General features: G+C 41.2%; 2 protein-coding genes across 3 annotated transcripts in view; one reads left to right on the top strand and one right to left on the bottom strand.

Annotated features, from left to right (window-relative positions):
- Window positions 1-22,008, top strand: part of LOC139765003 (hematopoietic prostaglandin D synthase-like) — a 205,735-nt gene that overhangs the window by 155,297 nt on the left and 28,430 nt on the right. The gene's annotated exons all lie outside the window — the stretch shown is intronic.
- LOC139765001 (Fanconi anemia group D2 protein-like) overlaps window positions 1-22,008 on the bottom strand; it is a 370,225-nt gene that overhangs the window by 88,332 nt on the left and 259,885 nt on the right. For both annotated transcript variants that reach the window (XM_071692052.1, XM_071692050.1), the window contains exon 18: window positions 17,012-17,153. In XM_071692052.1, coding sequence (XP_071548153.1) covers window positions 17,012-17,153 — 142 coding nt within the window. The remainder of the gene's footprint in view (window positions 1-17,011; window positions 17,154-22,008) is intronic.

Here is a 22,008-nt window from a genome sequence, read left to right on the forward strand (position 1 = left end):
AGTTTCTCACATGAATCAGCCACCAGTGCTGTATCATCAGCGAACAACAACTGACTCACTTCCCAAGCTCTCTCATCCACAACAGACTGCATACTTGCCCCTCTTTCCAAAACTCTTGCATTCACCTCCCTAACAACCCCATCCATAAACAAATTAAACAACCATGGAGACATCACACACCCCTGCCGCAAACCTACATTCACTGAGAACCAATCACTTTCCTCTCTTCCTACACGTACACATGCCTTACATCCTCGATAAAAACTTTTCACTGCTTCTAACAACTTGCCACCCACACCATATATTCTTAAAACCTTCCACAGAGCATCTCTATCAACTCTATCATATGCCTTCTCCAGATCCATAAATGCTACATACAAATCCATTTGTTTTTCTAAGTATTTCTCACAGACATTCTTCAAAGCAAACACCTGATCCACTCATCCTCTACCACTTCTGAAACCACACTGCTCTTCCCCAATCTGATGCTCTGTACATGCCTTCACCCTCTCAATCAATACCCTCCCATATAATTTACCAGGAATACTCAACAAACTTATACCTCTGTAATTTGAGCACTCACTCTTATCCCCTTTGCCTTTGTACAATGGCACTATGCAAGCATTCTGCCAATCTTCAGGCACCTCACCATGAATCATACATACATTAAATAACCTTACCAACCAGTCAACAATACAGTCACCCCCTTTTTTAATAAATTCCACTGCAATACCATCCAAACCTGATGCTTTGCCGGCTTTCATTTTCCGTAAATCTTTTACTACCTCTTCTCTATTTACCAAATCATTTTCCCTAACCCTCTCACTTTGCACACCACCTCGACCAAAATACCCTACATCTGCCACTCTATCATCAAACACATTCAACAAACCTTCAAAATACTCACTCCATCTCCTTCTCACATCACCACTACTTGTTATCACCTCCCCATTAGCCCCCTTCACTGAATTTCCCATTTGCTCCCTTGTCTTACACACTTTATTTACCTCCTTCCAAAACATCTTTTTATTCTCCCTGAAATTTAATGATACTCTCTCACCCCAACTCTCATTTGCCCTCTTTTTCACCTCTTGCACCTTTCTCTTGACCTCCTGCCTCTTTCTTTTATACCTCTCCCACTCATTTGCATTTTTTCCCTGCAAAAATCGTTCAAATGCCTCTCTCCCCTCTTTCACCAATAATCTTACTTCTTCATTCCACCACTCACTACCTTTTCTAATCAACCCACCTCCCACACTTCTCATGCCACAAGCATCTTTTGCGCAAGCCATCACTGCTTCCCTAAATATATCCCATTCCTCCCACACTCCCCTTACCTCCTTTGTTCTCACCTTTTTCCATTCTGTACTCAGTCTCTCCTGGTACTTCCTCACACAAGTCTCCTTCCCAAATTCACTTACTCTCACCACTCTCTTCACTCCAACATTCTCTCTTTTCTTCTGAAAACCCCCACAAATCTTCACCTTCGCCTTCACAAGACAATGATCAGACATCCCTCCAGTTGCACCTCTCAGCACATTAACATCCAAAAGTCTCTCTTTCGTGCGTCTATCAATTAACACGTAATCCAATAACGCTCTCTGGCCATCTCTCCTACTTACATACATATACTTATGTATATCTCGCTTTTTAAACCAGGTATTCCCAATCACCAGTCCTTTTTCAGCACATAAATCTACAAGCTCTTCACCACTTCCATTTACAACACTGAACACTCCATGTATACCAATTATTCCCTCAACTGCCACATTTCTCACCTTTGCATTCAAATCACCCATCACTATAACCCAGTCTTGTGCATCAAAACCACTAACACACTCATTCAGCTGCTCCCAAAACACTTGCCTCTTATGATCTTTCTTCTCATGCCCAGGTGCATATGCACCAATAATCACCCATCTCTCTCCATCAACTTTCAGTTTCACCCATATCAATCCAGAATTTACTTTCTTACACTCTATCACATACTCCCACAACTCCTGATTCAGGAGTGGTGCTACTCCTTCCCTTGCTCTTGTCCTCTCACTAACCCCTGACTTTACTCCCAAGACATTCCCAAACCACTCTTCCCCTTTACCCTTTAGCTTCGTTTCACTCAGAGCCAAAACATCCAGGTTCCTTTCCTCAAACATACAACCTATCTCTCCTTTTTTCTCATCTTGGTTACATCCAAACACATTTAGACACCCCAATCTGAGCCTTCGAGGAGGATGAGCACTCCTCGCGTGACTCCTTCTTCTGTTTCCCCTTTTAGAAAGTTAAAATACAAGGAGGGGAGGGTTTCTGGCCCCCCGCTCCCGTCCCCTTTAGTCGCCTTCTACGACACGTGAGGAATGCGTGGGAAGTTTTCTTTCTCCCCTATCCCCAGGGACAGGGGAGAAATCATTCTATTTACTTCTAAATAGAAAGTATTCTATTTACTTCTAACAGGAAAAGACACATATTTCAATCTCTAAAACTTAGAACAGAAGGAGGAGCCAAGCCAGGAGTGTTCACTCTCCCCAGTGGCTTAGGTTGGGGTGTCTGAATGTCTGCCTATGTGAAGATTAGAAAAAGAGCGAGATAGGTGATATATTTGAGGACAGGAACCTGAATATTCTAGAGCTAAATGAAACAAAACTCATGGGGAAGGGGGATGAATGGTTTGGAAACATGTTAAGGGTAAAGTCAGGGGTTAGTGTCAGGAAAACAGCAAAGGAGGGGTTGTGGAAATGTGTGAAAGTGTGTAGAGGTGAGTCCCACCTGATGTGGGTAAAAATGAATTGGATTATGATAAAAGGGTGATTATTAGTGCTTATGCACCCAGAAGCGTGTGTGTGTGTGTGTGTGTGTGTGTGTGTGTGTGTGTGTGTGTGTGTGTGTGTGTGTGTGTGTGTGTGGAGTGGGGGAGTGTTTTGGGAGCAGCTGATTAAGCATGTCATTAAATTTAAATTGAAAGGCCAGTTTTTCGTGGTGGGTGAACAGAACATGAGAGTGGGTACTGATGGTATAGTTAGGAGGCATGGGGTATCCACTGGTGTGACAGAAAACAGTGAACAGCTTGCAGCATTTGTGTGCTGAAAAAGGACTGGTAATTGAATATACCTGGTTTAAAAACAAGAACATGCATAAAATATAGGGGTAAATGAGAAAGATTGTATGTGAACATTACTGGATTACACTAATTGACAGGCATACAAAAAGGAGACTTGGATGGGAATATGTTCTGATGGCAGCTGGTGGAATGTATAATCATTACTTGATGAAAACAAGGGTGAAGGTTTACTGAGGCTTCAGGAAAAAAAAAGGAAATTATAAGGCCGGGGAAGAGGGTGGTGAAAGTAAGGAGCTTAGAAAAGAGGCTTGATTGAAAAGCTACCATGAGAGACTTGAAATAGAATGGCAAAAGAAGGGAGTACATAAAGCTAGGGTTAAGGATGAGGGGTGCTTAGGAAAGCAATGCTGACATGCAAGACAACTGAGTGGCATGTGAGATATGGTAATGAGTGGTCAGTTGAGAAACTTGCTAATGAAAGAAAAAAGAGGCATATGGACAATGTTTGCAGAGAAGGAATGCAAGTGACTGCAAGATATACAAAAGAAAATAGCAAAAGGTAAAAAGGAATGTGCAGGGGCTGAAAAAGAATGTAAATGAAAGCTAAGGTGAGCAAGTACCTGTAAACTTCAGGGAAAATAAGAAAATGTTTTGGCAGGAGGTTAACAGTGTAAGGAAAAACAAAAACAACTGGAAACAGTGAAGGGGCAAATGAGGAAGATGTAATAGGCAGGGATGAGCTGAAGAGATGGAAAAAGTACTCTGAAGGACCATTAAATGTCTTTGATGTTAGCTTGGCAGATGTGGGATGTTTGGGTCAGGGAGCTATGTGAAGTAAGAGACTCTTGGCAAAAGGACTGGTGAAAAGAGAGGTAGTGAAAGCCTCACATAAGCCTTACATATGATGAAGTGTGGCAAAGCAGATGGAGTGTATGGGAATGCTGCTGAATTTCTCAAAAAAGGAGGTGGCTGTGACACTGATTGGTTACTTTGGCTTTTTAATGTATGTATTTATGTATGTTATCCCTGGGGATAGGGGATTAAGAATACTTCCCACGTATTCCCTGCGTGTCGTAGAAGGCGACTAAAAGGGGAGGGAGCGGGGGGCTCGAAATCCTCCCCTCTCGTCTTTTTTTTAATTTTCCAAAAGAAGGAACAGAGGGGGCCAGGTGAGGATATTCCAAAAAAGGCCCAGTCCTCTGTTCTTAACGCTACCTCGCTAACGCGGGAAATGGTGAATAGTTTGAAAGTTTTGAAATTTATGTATGTACGTATGTTGCCCAATTACATCAGAGCAATACTTTTAGACTTAGACTTAGACAAACACCTGAGGTGTGCTGTCACTAATTTTTTTTTTTTTTTTTTTTTGATAATTTTGGAAACTCACTGCTTCTGGAAACTGCACTGGAGTTGCCCTCTGCCAGCGACCTGTCAAGTGTGAGGAACAAAAGGCTAAGAAGCTGCACTGGAGTCTACCAGCTATGCTGAGGGTTAAAAGAGATGAGTGACAGAAGGTGATGACGGTGAATGTGAATGGGATGACTGATTGATAAGTGTAAAAGGAGGGAGATTGTAGGGAGATTTAAAACTTTTTCATGTTGCAGGCTCCAGTCACGGACAAAAGTCCACATCAAGGCCAGGCCTTAATTGAAATAAAGAGGGAATTATGATGTGGAAAACAAAAAGACATGGGAAACTATTTATGAATTTTTGAGGATGTGAAAGACCTGTCTTTTGAAATGTGCCAGGCCATAGGTATTGGAAAAGATATGAGAAGGTAGATGTGCTAAGACTGGGGAAACCCATATCCTTGGGTAGGGTGTGTGGAGCAAAAATGGAAATGATGAATTCAATTTGTGGGAGGGTCTGGAAGGAGGTGTGGCATGGATGGGAATGGGTGAAAATCATCATGGAAGAGGAAAAGAAGAGTGTGCAATTCTGTTATCACCAAGTGCATGAGAGGGTATTACAGTGCATGAATGAAATGGATCAAGAATAGTGTGGGTGAAAGGAAAGATTGGAACTGTGAAGTAAGCATGGGTATATGTGCCTGCAAATACGATGACTGTCCGGGGTAAGGATGAAAATAAGCTTTTCTGGAGAAAGTGAATGACTGTATAAATGGATTTGCGCATGAGAGAAACATGGTCGTATTGGGTGATATGAATGCGAAAGTGGGATGTGATGAAACTGGTGAGGTAGCTGGCAAATGGGGAGTGCCTCGAGTAAACGAGAATGAAAGTTATCTTGAGGATATTTGTGCTGATATTTTTCCTTGCGCTACCTCGCAAACGCGGGAGACAGCGACAAAGCAAAATAAATAAAATAAATTTGTGCTGAGAGGGGTTTATTCCTTGCAAATACATTTTTTCAGCGCAAGATGATCCACAGACATACATGGATGATGAATGATGGAAAAGAAGACCAAAAGGCTTTGACTGGCTATGTGGTAGTGGATGAAAGATTGAGAAAATCAGTGCTAAATGCTTGAGTTGTGAGGGGATTCTTTGGAGACTGACCATTTCGCAGTTCTTGTGGGGGTGAGGATCAGGGAGAAGTGGAGGTATGGTGGAAGGAAAAATGAAGAGGTAAAAGTGTTGGCAAGCAAGAAGATGAATCAGGAAAAATGCTGGAAGGAGTATGACAGGAAGGTAACTGAAAGCTTAGATGGAAGTGCAGTGAATGTAGGAATGCAGTCATGTGTGAATAAGGTGTATAAAATGTTTAGAGAAACACTAGTAAAGGTTGTAGAATAAACAGTAGTAAGATACAGGAATAAAAAGGGCAGAAGACATCAGAAATGCTGTGGAAGAGAAAAAAAAGGCATATGGTAGACTGTTCAACAGGAATGTACAACTGGAATTCTGCAAAGGAGGAGGGAAGAATAGAAAATGTGGAAGAAGAATGTTAAGAAGCTGATAGAGGAAAGCAAAGAAAAAGTAGATTTAGATTTTGGAAGGAAGTTAAGTGTAAAGTTTCAGGATAATAAGAAACTATACTGGAAGGTGTAAAACAATATAAATGTGGAAACAATGTGAAAAATACAGAAGGGGAGTTGCTAAATCAAAAGGAGGAAGTGAATGGAAGATGGAAAGAGCATTTTGAGAACTGATGAACGTGGGAGAAGGACAGGCAGCAGTTGTTACATACATGGGAATGGGGGATTGAGGTAAGAGGATGCAAGTGCAAAGACGTGTAGCTAAAAGGGAGGTAAGAATGGCAATAATGAGGCTGAAAGTAGGAGAGGCACCTTAAGTGGATGAGATTATGGCTGAAATGCTGAAGTATGGAGGAGAAAGTGTGATAGAGTGGATGTATCTTATATGTAATTTAGCATAAAAACAGAAGGTTGTACCTATGGATTGGGTGAAAGCTATTATCATTCCTTTATTCAAAAGAAAATGTGCTCAGGATGTATGTAGCAACTATATGGGAATAAGACTGTTAAGTAAACCAGGGAAAGTGTATGCAAGAATATCGATTGACAAAATGATGAAAGTGACTGAATGCAGAATAATGAAGAGCAAAGGGTTTTAGGAAAGGTAGGGGATAAATGGATAAGATTTTTGTTGTAAAAACGAAATTGGAGAAGTCTCTTGTGAAAGATAAGAAGTATGCATCTTTTATGGATCTGGAGAAAGTGTGAGGTGTGTCAAGGATATATGGTATAGGGGGCAACTGTAGGATGGTGTGAAAGCCTTCTATAGAGGAGCAAATGCATGTGCAAATGGATGGAGAGCTGAGCGAAAGTTTTGGGATACATGTGGGCGTGAGGCAGGGCTGTGTGATGTCACCATGGCACTTTAATACATATAAATATTTTTTTTTTTTTTCATACTATTCGCTATTTCCCACGATAGCGAGGTAGCGTTAAGAACAGAGGACTGGGCCTTTGAGGGAATATCCTCACTTGGACCTCTTCTCTGTTCCTTCTTTTGGAAAAAAAAAAAAAAAAAAAAAGAGAGGGGAGGATTTCCAGCCCCCCGCTCCCTTCCCTTTTAGTCGCCTTCTACGACACACAGGGAATACGTGGGAAGTATTCTTTCATTATTATTACTATCCCTGGAGACAGGGGAGAAAGAATACTTCCCACGTATTCCCTGCATGTCGTAGAAGGCGACTAAAATGGGAGGGAGCGGGTGGCTGGAAATCCTCCCCTCTCTTTTTTTTTAATTTTCCAAAAAGAAAGAACAGAGAAGGGGGCCAGGTGAGGATATTCCCTCAAAGGCCCAGTCCTTTGTTCTTAACGCTACCTCGCTGACGCGGGAAATGGCAAATAGTATGAAAGGAAATTATTATCATACTTTGTCACCACCTCCCGCGTTAGCGAGGTAGCACAAGGAAACAGACGAAAGAGTGGCCCAACCCACCCAAATACACATGCATGTACATACACATCCACACACGCACATATACATACCTATACATTTCAACGTATAAATATGTATACATACACAGACATATACATATATACACATGTACATAATTCATACTTGCTGTCTTATTCATTCCCATCACCACCCAGCCACACATGAAATGAGAACCCCCTCCCATGCATGTATGCAAGGTAGTGCTAGGAAAAGACAAAAAAGGCCACATCTGTTCACACTCAGTCTCTAGCTGTCATGTATAATGCACCAAAACCACAGCTCCCTCTCCACATCCAGGCCCCACAGAACTTTCCATGGTTTACCCAAGACGCTTTACACGCCCTGGCTCAATCCGCTGACAGCATGTAGACCCCGGTATACCACATTGTTCCAATTCCACTCTACTCCTTGCACGCCTTTCACCTTCCTGCATGTTCAGGCCCAGACTGCTCAAAATCCTTTACACTCCATCTTTTCACCTCCAAGGAGGTCTCCCACTTCTCATTCTCTCCACCTCTGACACATACATCCTCTTTGTCAATCTTTCCTCACTCATTCTCTCCATGCGACCAAACCATTTCAAAACACCCTCTTTTTATTACCATACATCTCTCTTACCCTTTCATCACTTACTCGATCAAACCACCTCACACCACATATTGTCCTCAAACATCTCATTTCCAACACATCCACCCTCCTCCGCACAACTCTATCTATAGCCCATACCTTGCAACCATATAACATTGTTGGAACCACTATTCCTTCAAACATACCCATTTTTGCTTTCCAAGATAACGTTCTCAAATTCCACACATTCTTCAACACTCCCAGAACTTTCGCCCCCTCCCCCACCCTATGATTTACTTCCACTTCCATGGTTCCATCCACTGCCAAATCCACTCCCAAATATCTAAAATACTTCACTTCCTCCAGTTTTTCTCTATTCAAACTTACCTCCCAATTGACTTGTCCCTCAACCCTACTGTACCTAATAACCTTGCCCTTATTCACATTTACTCTCAGCTTTCTTCTTCCACACACTTTACCAAACTCAGTCACCAGCTTCTGCAGTTTCTCATATGAATCTTTCCAAAACTTTTGCATTCACCTCCCTAACAACCCCATCCATAAACAAATTAAACAACTATGGAGACATCATGCACCCCTGCCACAAACCAACATTCACTTGGAACCAATCACTTTCCTCTCTTCCTACTCGTAAACATGCCTTACATCCTCGATAAAAACTTTTCCCTGCTTCTAACAACTTGCCTACCACACCATATATTCTTAATACCTTCCACAGAGCATCTCTATCAACTCTATCATATGCTTTCTCCAGATCCATAAATGCAAAATACACATCCATTTGCTTTTCTGAGTATTTCTCACAAACATTCTTCAAAGCACACACCTGATCCACACATCATCTACCACTTCTGAAACCACACTGCTCTTCCCCAATCTGATGTTCTGTACATGCCTTCGCCCTCTCAATCAATACCCTCCCATATCATTACCCAGAAATACTCAACAAACTTATACCTCTGTAATTTGAGCACTCATTTTTATCCCCTATCCCTCTGCACAGTGGCACTATGCAAGCATTCTGCCAATCCTCAGGCACCTCACCATGAGTCATACATACATTAAATAACTTTACCAACCAGTTAAAATACTCATTCCATCTCCTTCTCACATCACCACTACTTGTTATCACCTCCCCATTTGCCCCCTTCACTGATGTTCCCATTTGTTCCCTTGTCTTATGCACTTTATTTACCTCCTTCCAAAACATCTTTTTATTCTTCTTAAAATCTAATGATACTCTCTCACCCCAACTCTCATTTGCCCTCTTTTTCACCTTTTGCACCTTTCTCTTGACCTCCTGCCTCTTTCTTTTATACATCTCCCAGTCATTTGTGTTATTTCCCCTAAAACTGTCCAAATGCCTCTCTCTTCTCTTTCACTAATAATCTTACTTCTTCAACCCACCACTCACTACCCTTTCTAATCTGCCCACCTCCCACGCTTCTCATGTCATAAACATCTTTTACGCAAGCCATCACCGCTTCCCTAAATACATCCCATTCCTCCCTCATTCCCCTTACGTCCTTTGTGATACGAGAGTGATGACAAAGCTAGGGAAAATTGGTGCAGAAATGGATTAAGGCAGTGAGATATGGTGGCGAGTGGAAAGCCTGTTTGCATATGTTACTGTGTTGTTTGCTGAGAGTGAAGAGGAATTGCAGAAGGTTGTAAATGTATTTTATGATGTGCATAAGCATATGCAATTGAAGGTAAATGCAAGTAAAATTAAAGTGATGGGGTTTGAAAGGAAACATAGTGAAAGTATAGATTTTGTAAAACTATACAGAGCAAAAGAGGAAGGTGTACTATATTGTGCTTAGGATTTTTTTTCTTTTTTTTTCTTTGTCGCTGTCTCCCGCGTTTGCGAGGTAGCGCAAGGAAACAGACGAAAGAAATGGCCCAACCCACCCCCATACACATGTATATACATACGTCCACACATGCAAATATACATACCTACACAGCTTTCCATGGTTTACCCCAGACGCTTCACATGCCCTGATTCAATCCACTGACAGCACGTCAACCCCGGTATACCACATCCATCCAATTCACTCTATTCCTTGCCCTCCTTTCACCCTCCTGCATGTTCAGGCCCCGATCACACAAAATCTTTTTCACTCCATCTTTCCACCTCCAATTTGGTCTCCCACTTCTCGTTCCCTCCACCTCCGACACATATATCCTCTTGGTCAATCTTTCCTCACTCATTCTCTCCATGTGCCCAAACCATTTCAAAGCACCCTCTTCTTCTCTCTCAACCACGCTCTTTTTATTTCCACACATCTCTCTTACCCTTACGTTACTTACTCGATCAAACCACCTCACACCACACATTGTCCTCAAACATCTCATTTCCAGCACATCCATCCTCCTGCGCACAACTCTATCCATAGCCCACGCCTCGCAACCATAAAACATTGTTGGAACCACTATTCCTTCAAACATACTCATTTTTGCTTTCCGAGATAATGTTCTCGACTTCCACACATTCTTCAAGGCTCCCAGGATTTTCGCCCCCTCCCCCACCCTATGATCCACTTCCGCTTCCATGGTTCCATCCGCTGCCAGATCCACTCCCAGATATCTAAAACACTTTACTTCCTCCAGTTTTGCTCCATTCAAACTTACCTCCCAATTGACTTGACCCTCAACCCTACTGTACCTAATAACCTTGTTCTTATTCACATTTACTCTTAACTTCCTTCTTTCACACACTTTACCAAACTCAGTCACCAGCTTATGCAGTTTCTCACATGAATCAGCCACCAGCGCTGTATCATCAGCGAACAACAACTGACTCACTTCCCAAGCTCTCTCATCCACAACAGACTTCATACTTGCCCCTCTTTCCTAAACTCTTGCATTTACCTCCCTAACAACCCCATCCATAAACAAATTAGACAACCATGGAGACATCACACACCCCTGCCACAAACCTACATTCACTGAGAACCAATCACTTTCCTCTCTTCCTACACGTACACATGCCTTACATCCTCGATAAAAACTTTTCACTGCTTCTAACAACTTGCCTCCCACACCATATATTCTTAATATCTTCCACAGAGCATCTCTATCAACTCTATCATATGCCTTCTCCAGATCCATAAATGCTACGTACAAATCCATTTGCTTTTCTAAGTATTTCTCACATATATTCTTCAAAGCAAACGTCTGATCCACACATCCTCTACCACTTCTGAAACCACACTGCTCTTCCCCAATCTGATGCTCTGTACATGCCTTCACCCTCTCAATCAATACCCTCCCATATAATTTACCAGGAATACTCAACAAACTTTTTTTTTTTTTTTTTTTTATACCTCGTCGCTGTCTCCCGCGTTTGCGAGGTAGCGCAAGGAAACAGACGAAAGAAATGGCCCAACCCCCCCCCATACACATGTACATACACACGTCCACACACGCAAATATACATACCTACACAGCTTTCCATGGTTTACCCCGGACGCTTCAAATGCCTTGATTCAATCCACTGACAGCACGTCAACCCCTGTATACCACATCGCTCCAATTCACTCTATTCCTTGCCCTCCTTTCACCCTCCTGCATGTTCAGGCCCCGATCACACAAAATCCTTTTCACTCCATCTTTCCACCTCCAATTTGGTCTCCCTCTTCTCCTCGTTCCCTCCACCTCCGACACATATATCCTCTTGGTCAATCTTTCCTCACTCATTCTCTCCATGTGCCCAAACCATTTCAAAACACCCTCTTCTGCTCTCTCAACCACGCTCTTTTTATTTCCACACATCTCTCTTACCCTTACGTTACTTACTCGATCAAACCACCTCACACCACACATTGTCCTCAAACATCTCATTTCCAGCACATCCATCCTCCTGCGAACAACTCTAACCTCTGTAATTTGAGCACTCACTCTTATCCCCTTTCCCTTTGTACAATGGCACTATGCATGCATTCCGCCAATCCTCAGGCACCTCACCATGAGTCATACGTACATTAAATAACCTTACCAACCAGTCAATAATACAGTCACCCCCTTTTTTAATAAATTCCACTGCAATACCATCCAAACCTGCTGCCTTGCCGGCTTCCATCTTCCGCAAAGCTTTTACTACCTCTTCTCTGTTTACCAAATCATTTTCCCTAACCCTCTCACTTTGCACACCACCTCGACCAAAACACCCTATATCTGCCACTCTATCATCAAACACATTCAACAAACCTTCAAAATACTTAGGATATGGGAGGAAAGAGACTGAGAGAAATGAGAGAATTTAAGTATCTAGGAGCCATCTTGGGTAAATGTGGTGATATGGAAGGAGAGATAAGGAAGAGAGCAGTACATGGTAGAGAGTCATTGTGTCCTTAATAAAATAATAATGGGCAGAGGTGTAAGTACAGAAGTGAAGAGAGGATTAAGGGACAGCATAGTTCTCCCAACCCTGACCTATGCAGCCAAAACATGGACCTGGAATTAGTCACAGAGATCAGGAATCCAGACTGTGGAAATTAGCTATTTGAGAAGAGCATGTGGTGTGACTAGATGGAATGAAGAAAGAAATGAAAGGGTGTATGACAGATGTGATATGGTGGGGAATGCAAAGGGAGTGAATTGTAGAGTGGAAGAATGGGTAAAACATAATACTTTGAGGGGCTTTGGGCAAGTAGAAAGAATGCAAGACTGGGAGTTTACAAGGAGAGTGTATGATAGTACAATTAAATGGCTTGGTGTGAGTGGAAGACCACCTGTGACATGGCCAAATAGGGTGCAGGAATACTGAAGGGAGAGAAATAGCGGAAGAATGTGTGGAATGGTGTATGCGATGGAGGCATGTACGGACACGGATTAATGGAGATTTTTGCTGTTGACACTTGTTGAGGGGAGTTCCTAGAGGGTATGGGTGTCCAAGATATAGATAGATTGATAGCATGGCTCATGGTGAGGTGCCTAAGGATTGGCAGAATACCTGTATACTGCCAATGTATAAAGGCAAAGAGAACAAAAGTGAATTTTCAAATTACATAGGTATAAGTTTGTTCAGTGTAAGTTTAAAAATGTACGGCACAGTGGTGAGTAATAGGGTGGTTGCCTGTACACAGCCTCAGAATAGGGAGGAACAATGTGGCTTCAGGAGTAGTATAGGTTGCATGAATTAGGTGTTTGCTTTTAAAAGTGAGTGTTAGAAACATTTAGAAACAAAATTTTTTTTTGTGATATTCATAGACCTGGGGAAAGCACATAATAAAGTTATAGAGATGCTCTGAGGAAGGTTTCACAAATATATGGCATGGGTGGAAAACTGGTGGAAGTAGTGAAGAAGTTCTATCAAGAGAAAAAGGGGCATGCGAGTAGGAAGAGTGGAGGGTCAGTGGTTCCAGACGAGTAAGGGCCTACAGTGGGGGGTGTGATGTCACCAAGGCTGTTAAAATTTTTTATAGATGGGATGATGACAGGGGTGAATGCAAGGGTCTTGGAAAGAGCAGCAGGTCTGCAATATGTCACGAGTGTGAGGGTCCTGGGAGATAAATCAGTTGTCTGCAGATGACAGCCTTGATGGCATGTTTGAGTGAAAAATTGCAGAAACTAGTATCTGACTTTGGGAGAATGTGTTAAAGAAACAGTTGAGAGTAAATGTGAATAAAAGCAAGGCTACTGGGTTTAGCAGTAGAAAGAGACTGATTATTTGAAATGTGAGTCTGAATGGGGAGAACTTGAAGAAAGCAGACTGCTTTAGATAAAGTATAAGGGAATGGACATAAAAGCAAATGGAACCATGTTAGCTGAAATGAGCCACTGGATGGCTGAGGAGAAGGCCCTGGATGCACTGAGGAATGTATGGAAAGATGTCACTGTCTTTGTGGGCAAAGATGTGTATGTTTGATGATACAGTGGTCCAATCAGCATTATGAGGATGTAAGGCATAAGATTTAGATGAAAAAATATGGAGGGTGAGTGTGCTGGAAACAAAACGTCAGGACAATAGGTGGTGTGAGGAAGGCTGATCAAATAAGAAATGATTGGATAAAAAAGAGGTGTGGTAGAATAATGAGTGTTTATGAGAAAGCTGAAGATAGTGTTCTGAAATAGTCTGGACACATACAAAAGATGTCTGCTGAGAGGATGACTAAGGAGGTATAAATGTCAGAAGTGGAGAGAAAAAAGGGCAGAAACGAAGGAGGTGGAATGACAGAATGAAAGCTTTCAGTGTTCAGAGCCTGAGCATGCAGAAGGTTGAGAGGTGTAGTAAAGCAAACTGGAGCAAAGAGGCTTACACGGGGTAACATGCTATCAATGGGCTGAAACAAAGCATATGAAGAAGTCGAGGAGGTCACAGAGAGGTCTCATGGGTCTGATTGTGGAGAGAATGCTCTGGTTTCTGTGCATTACACATGGCAGCTAGAGAGTGGATGTGAATAAGTGAAGCCATTTCTTCATCTGTTCTTAGTGCTACCACACAAATGTGGAAAATAGCAAACAAATGTGAAAAAAAGAAAAAATTACATAAATCTATTTTTCTATTTTTCTAATATTCTTATTTTACTTTGTCGCTGTCTCCCGTGTTAGCAAGGTAGCACAAGAAAAACAGACGAATGGCCCAACCCACCCACATACACATGTATATACATACACGTCCACACACGCAAAATATATACCTATACATCTCAAAAGAAAGATTGACCAAGAGGATATATGTGTCAGAGGTGGAGGGAACGAGGAGAAGAAGGGAGACCAAATTGGAGGTGGAAAGATGGAGTGAAAAAGATTTTGTGTGATCGGGGCCTGAACATGCAGGAGGGTGAAAGGAGGGCAAGGAATAGAGTGAATTGGAGCGATGTGGTATACCGGGGTTGACGTGCTGTCAGTGGATTGAATCAAGGCATGTGAAGCATCTGGGGTAAACCATGGAAAACTGTGTAGGTATGTATATTTGCGTGTGTGGACGTATGTATATACATGTGTATGGGGGTGGGTTGGGCCATTTCTTTCGTCTGTTTCCTTGCGCTACCTCGCAAACGCGGGAGACAGCGACAAAGCAAAAAAAAAAAAAAAAAAAATCTCAAAGTATATATATACACACACAGACATATACATATATACACCAGTACATAATTCATACTGTCTGCCTTTATTCATTCCCATCGCCATCCCGCCACACATGAAATAACAACCCCCTCCCCCGCATGTGCACGAGGTAGCGCTAGGAAAAGACAACAAAGGCCACATTCATTCACACTCAGTCTCTAGCTGTCATGTATAATGCACCGAAATCACAGCTCCCTTTCCAACTGTCGTCAGTTGATGGCCGTGCATCTAGAAGCTTTGTGCCTTCTACTATTTGTTGTCTTGTTATGACCGTGTTATGTTCCTTTTCCATATGAGTTTTTTCTGCCCCATGTTATAATTGCACTGTTAGGCATATGATACAGTTGTGGCAGTAATACTAATGCAATGAAAAGAATTTCTGAAGTGTACAGCCATCATAATTACAATTGGAACCACAGACCACAATGATAATCTTTAAAGTTATTTTTCATTTAAACATTTCTCACTTTATGCTTTTCATAGTGTACCATTATCAGAGCTGCCAACCTTGTCAAACAAACAAACAAAAAAAAAAAAGATTGCAAAATAAGGAATTTTGAGTAAAAGACAAAAAAAAAAAAATCGAAAACAAAACTTACAACCATGGGCAATACAGGCTGCACTTTCAATACAAGTAAGTTTATCTTGATTTATATCTAAATCAGGACTAGATCTAGATTTACATTATGAAAAAATCAAATGAAGAAATGGAAGTAAACATCCCTTTAGACTCTTCTTGGCCAAGAGTCCTACCTATGGTTGATGTTTTGGTTCTTTGGGAGGCAAACTTTGAAGCAATAAAGCTGAACAGCAAAGTCATAAAAAGCTTACATGAAATCCATCAGGAAGCAACTCACCCAACCTTTACTCTCAGTGATACAACCAATGCAGTTAAAACATTAATTCTCCTGTAACAGGCCCTTACAATATATCGAACTTTCATATAAAACACTTACACCCAGTTGTAATAAAGGATCTCTTCAATTACTGCTGTCCATCCAAAAAATCCCAAACATCTGGAAACTTGCAAACAATTATATCAATCCGAAAACCCTCCAAACTACCCAACTTCCCCTTCCTCATACCACCCTATATCACTTTTGTCTTCATTATCGAATTTTTAGACACGAGTCACAATAGAATCATGCAAAATAACCCACTATTATTTACACAATGAGGCTTTAGATCTACTCACTCCAGAACAAAATACACATAGACCTCTTACAACCAGCCACAACCCCTTCCTGTGCAGTATTAAAGGCAACAGACATCAACAAACCATTTGACACTATCTTTTGACACATACTCAAACAAAAGATAGCTGAAACCACACTCAAAAACAATGATAAAATGTGGGTGGCCAATTTCATAGCTGGCTACCACACTAAAGTCTCTCACACAGATTACACCTCTAAAATCCTTAAGCTCTATGATGGAGTCCCCCAAGGAGTAGTTCTTTCCTACTCTATTCAATCTCTTCCAACATGGCCTTCCATTACCTCCTGCAGACCACAGCATGAAGGTCCTCTCTTATCAAGATGACCTCATAATTACATCATGGCACCTTGCAATAAAAAAAAGCAACAGCAAACATTCATCACTACACTACACAACCAGAACAATGACTCATACAGAAAAGGATGTCTGCATCTCCAAAGAAGTCTTTAGTCACCCTTTAAACCTAGATACATACAAGTTCAACCTACACCCTTACAATACTAATTAAACATATCACTGACCCCTCATGCCGAAAACGCAGCTTCCTTCCTGGCATTCTTCATTAATTCATACATATAACACACAAGCATAAACCTAGATTGCATCTTTTTTCAATGGACTATGCAATGACTCAAATACATCAATATACTTAGATGCTAAATATATGACTTTAATATGAGTGAAATTCATACATAAATTCACTAACCTGGGTTACATCTGAGTCCTTCCCCTCTTGTTGTGACAGTAATAGCTGTGTTGTAGGTTGTGAGGTCGATTGTGAAGGTACCTGGGTACCTAACTGAGTTCCTTCAGTATTATTGTCCTTCCCTTTGCTTTTACCTTTCTTCCTGAAATTGTAAGTAAAAAAGTTAACATAACCTAATACTCACTTCTATGAAATAACTCTTTTGTATAATACTGGATAGGCAGCTTTTAGCTTGATAATTCCTAAAGCAATGGTTATTTTCCATTTTAACCCACTGAATGCTGATGCACTGCATATGACACAGGATGCCTCCAGTATGTACTGCAAGTGTGCCACATATGATATGGGTCACTTAAAAATCATGGGGATAGGAAACAGCAGAGTATTAGTAAGGAAGCAATTATTGGCAACTCAGACAACATTTTCACATACTTTGCCCATATTCTTTCAAATGTTGGTAAATAACCATGAAAATTCCAAGGAGGCCAGGAAATAATTTTTGCACTGTCCAGGCAGCTTTGGATATGCAGCTTTTAGCTTTATAATTCTTAAAGTTATGGTTACTTTCCATATTATCCCTCTGAATGTTGATGTACCGTATACAACAAAGGATGCCTCCAGTAACTGATTGTAAGTGTGCTTTGTATGATATGAGTCACATAAAAAAATTCCAGGCACAATAAACAGAAAGGTATGAGTCAGGAAACAGTTACTGGCAACTCACACAATGTTTCCTCAACCTTAGCCCGTATTCTTTCAACTCAGCTGGAAAGTAACCATCAAAATTCCATGGGAGGCCAGTATATCATTTCTGCACTGCCCAAGCAGCAAAGGAAATGTATTTAGATAATGTATCTGAATGAATCTAAATAATAAAGCATATGTTACTAGAAATCATGAAATGATGGCATGATACTCATTTTGCTTTGTCGCTGTCTCCCGTGTTAGCGAGGTAGTGCAAGGAAACAGATGAAAGAATGGCCTAACCCACCCACATACACATGTATATACATACACATCCACACACATCACATATACATACCTATACAACTCAACGTATACATATATATACACACAAAGACATATACAGATATACACATGTACATAATTCATAGTCTGCCTTTATTCATTCACATCGCCACCCTGCCACACATGAAATAACAACCCCCTCCCTCCTCATGTGTGAGAGGTAGCACTAGGGAAAGGCAACAGAGGTCACATTCGTTCACACTCAGTCTCTAGCTCTCATGAAGTAATGCATCGAAACCACAGCTCCCTTTCCACATCCAGGCCCCACACAACTTTCCATGGTTTACCCAAGATGCTTCACATGCCCTGGTTCAATCCATTGACAGCACGTCAACCCGGTATACCACATCGTTCCAATTCACTCTATTCCTTGCACACCTTTCACCCTCCTGCATGTTCAGACCCCGATCACTCAAAATCTTTTTCACTCTATCTTTCCACCTCCAATTTGGTCTCCCACTTCTCCTCGTTCCCTCCACCTCTGACACATATATCCTCTTGGTCAATCTTTCCTCACTTATTCTCTCCATGTGAACAAACCATTTCAAAACACCCTCTTCTGCTCTCTCAGCCACATTCTTTTTATTAACACACATCTCTCTTACCCTTACATTACTTACTCGATCAAACCACCTCACACCACATATTGTCCTTAAACATCTCATTTCCAGCACATCCACCCTCCTCCGCACAACTCTATCCATAGCCTACGCCTCGCAACCATATAACATTGTTGGAACCACTATTCCTTCAAACATACCCATTTCTGCTTTCCGAGATAATGTTCTCGACTTATACACATTCTTCAATGCTCCCAGAACTTTCGTCCCCTCCCCCACCCTATGATTCACTTTTGCTTCCAAGGTTCCATCCACTGCCAGATCCACTCCCAGATATCTAAAACATTTCAATTCCTCCAGTTTTTCTCCATTCAAACTTACCTCCCAATTGACTTGTCCCTCAATCCTACTGCACCTAATAACCTTGCTCTTATTCACATTTACTCTCAGCTTTCTCCTTTCACACACTTTACCAAATTCAGTCACCAGCTTCTGCAGTTTCTCACATGAATCAGCTACCAGCGCTGTATCATCAGCGAACAACAACTGACTCACTTCCCAAGCTCTCTCATCCACAACAGACTGCATACTTGCCCCTCTTTCCAAAACTCTTGCATTCACCTCCCTAACAACTCCATCCATAAACAAATTAGACAACCATGGAGACATCACACACCCCTGCCGCAAACCTACATTCACTGAGAACCAATCACTTTCCTCTCTTCCTACATGGACACATGCCTTACATCCTTGATAAAAACTTTTCACTGCTTCTAACAACTTGCCTCCCACACCATATATTCTTAATACCTTCCACAAAGCATCTCTATCAACTCTATCATATGCTTCCTCCAGATCCATAAATGCTCCATACAAATCCATTTGCTTTTCTAAGTATTTCTCACATACATTCTTCAAAGCAAACACCTGATCCACACATCCTCTACCACTTCTGAAACCACACTGCTCTTCCCCAATCTGATGCTATGTACATGCCTTCACCCTCTCAATCAATACCCTACCATCTAATTTCCCAGGAATACTCAACAAACTTATACCTCTGTAATTTGAGCACTCACTTTTATCCCCTTTGCCTTTGTACAATGGCACTATGCAAGCATTCTGCCAATCCTCAGGCATCTCACCATGAGTGAGTCATACATACATTAAATAACCTTATCAACCAGTCAACAATACAGTTACCACCTTTTTTTTAATAAATTCCAATGCAATACCATCCAAAACCGCTGCCTTGCCGGCTTTCATCTTCCGCAAAGCTTTTACTACCTCTTCCCTATTTACCAAATCATTTTCCCAAACCCTCTCACTTTGCACACCACCTCGACCAAAACACCCTATATCTGCCACTCTATCATCAAACACATTCAACAAACCTTCAAAATACTCACTCCATTTCCTTCTCACATCACCACTACTTGTTATCACCTCCCCATTTGCCCCTTCACTGAAGTTCCCATTTGTTCCCTTGTCTTACGCACTTTATTCATCTCCTTCCAAAACATCTTTTTATTCTCCTTAAAATTTAATGATACTCTCTCACCCCAACTCTCATTTGCCCTCTTTTTTCACCTCTTGCACCTTTCTCTTGACCTCCTGCCTCTTTCTTTTATACATCTCCCACTCATTTGCATTATTTCCCTGCAAAAATCGTCCAAATGCCTCTCTCTTCTCTTTCACTAATAATCTTACTTCTTCATTTCACCACTCACTACCCTTTCTAATCTGCCTACATCCCACGCTTCTCATGCCACAAGCATCTTTTGCGCAAACCATCACTGCTTCCCTAAACACATCCCATTCCTCCCCCACTCCCTTTACGTCCTATGTTCTCACCTTTTTCCATTCTGTACTCAGTCTCTCCTGGTACTTCCTCACACAAGTCTCCTTCCCAAGCTCACTTACCCTCACCACTCTTTTCACCCCAACATTCTTCTTTTCTGAAAACCTCTACAAATCTTCACCTTCACTTCCACAAGATAATGATCAGACATCCCTCCAGTTGCACCTCTCAGTATATTAACATCCAAAAGTCTCTCTTTCGCACACCTATCAATTAATGCGTAATCCAATAACGCTCTCTGGCCATCTCTCCTACTTACATACATATACTTATGTATATCTCTCTTTTTAAAGCAGGTATTCCCAATCACCAGTCCTTTTTCAGCACATAAGTCTACAAGCTCTTCACCATTTCCATTTACAACACTGAGCACCCCATGTACACCAATTATTCCCTCAACTGCCACATTACTCACCTTTGCATTCAAATCACCCATCACTATAACCCAGTCTCTTGCATCAAAACTACTAACACACTCACTCAGCTGTTCCCAAAACACTTGCCTCTCATGATCTTTCTTTTCATGCCCAGGTGCATATGCACTAATAATCACCCATCTCTCTCCTTCCACTTTCAGTATTACCCATATCAATCTAGAGTTTACTTTCTTACATTCTATCACATACTCCCACAACTCCTGTTTCAGGAGTAGTGCTACTCCTTCCCTTGCTCTTTTCCTCTCACTAACCCCTGACTTTACTCAGGGGTTAGTGCATAAAACATGCTGTAAAGAGGGATACATTGAACATCTGGCACTGTTGTAACCCTAATCATTTATTCATTTGATAAACTCACCACAAACATAAGTAACATCTTATTGTACTGAGATACAAATATTTGTCTTCAGAAAAAGAATTCTCTTTGAAGTTAATGTACTAAAAAGTGCCACAAACAAGGGATTAAAATATCAAATGCCTAAATTTCAAATTTCTTAAGACCCCTCTAGTTTTAAATAATTACATAACTGGTGAATAATTATGTGAAAGATAGTCTAGAATCTCTGTGCTTTCCTTCTACCTCATCTTTATCTCCAGCCCAAGGGTTATCCTGGCTGTAACGTAAAAAGGTTAACGGTGTTTGCATTTCACATATCTATCAGTAACTACCTGTCTGTATCTAATACGATTTATACAGAAGGATAGCTTACTGAGGATATGCTTCAGATTACACTTTATGACAAAACACCATATACTAATTCATGCTTAGAAAAATCATATCTTTCTTTCATGTCTGTTTGCCTTGTCCTTCCTTTGCAAAGTATTGTCAGGAATGGATGATTGAGCATTGAGGAATAATCCTTGATTGGTTTCATCCTCTGTTCATTCTACTGAAAATTATTAATACAAAATGGGAAGGACTCCCAGCTCCCCAATGATGCCTCTCTCAATCACCTTCTACATTATGCAGGATACATGGGTAGTATTCTTTCTCCCTTATCCCCATGTATAAGTAAGAAACATAATATAATATAAACAATTCACACTCTTGTTCTTCAACTTACTTGCTACATCTTTCAATAGCTAATCTCCATAAACTTACTACTATGC

This window comes from Panulirus ornatus, chromosome 52 (assembly GCF_036320965.1).
Source record: "Panulirus ornatus isolate Po-2019 chromosome 52, ASM3632096v1, whole genome shotgun sequence".
NCBI classification, from domain to species: domain Eukaryota; kingdom Metazoa; phylum Arthropoda; class Malacostraca; order Decapoda; family Palinuridae; genus Panulirus; species Panulirus ornatus.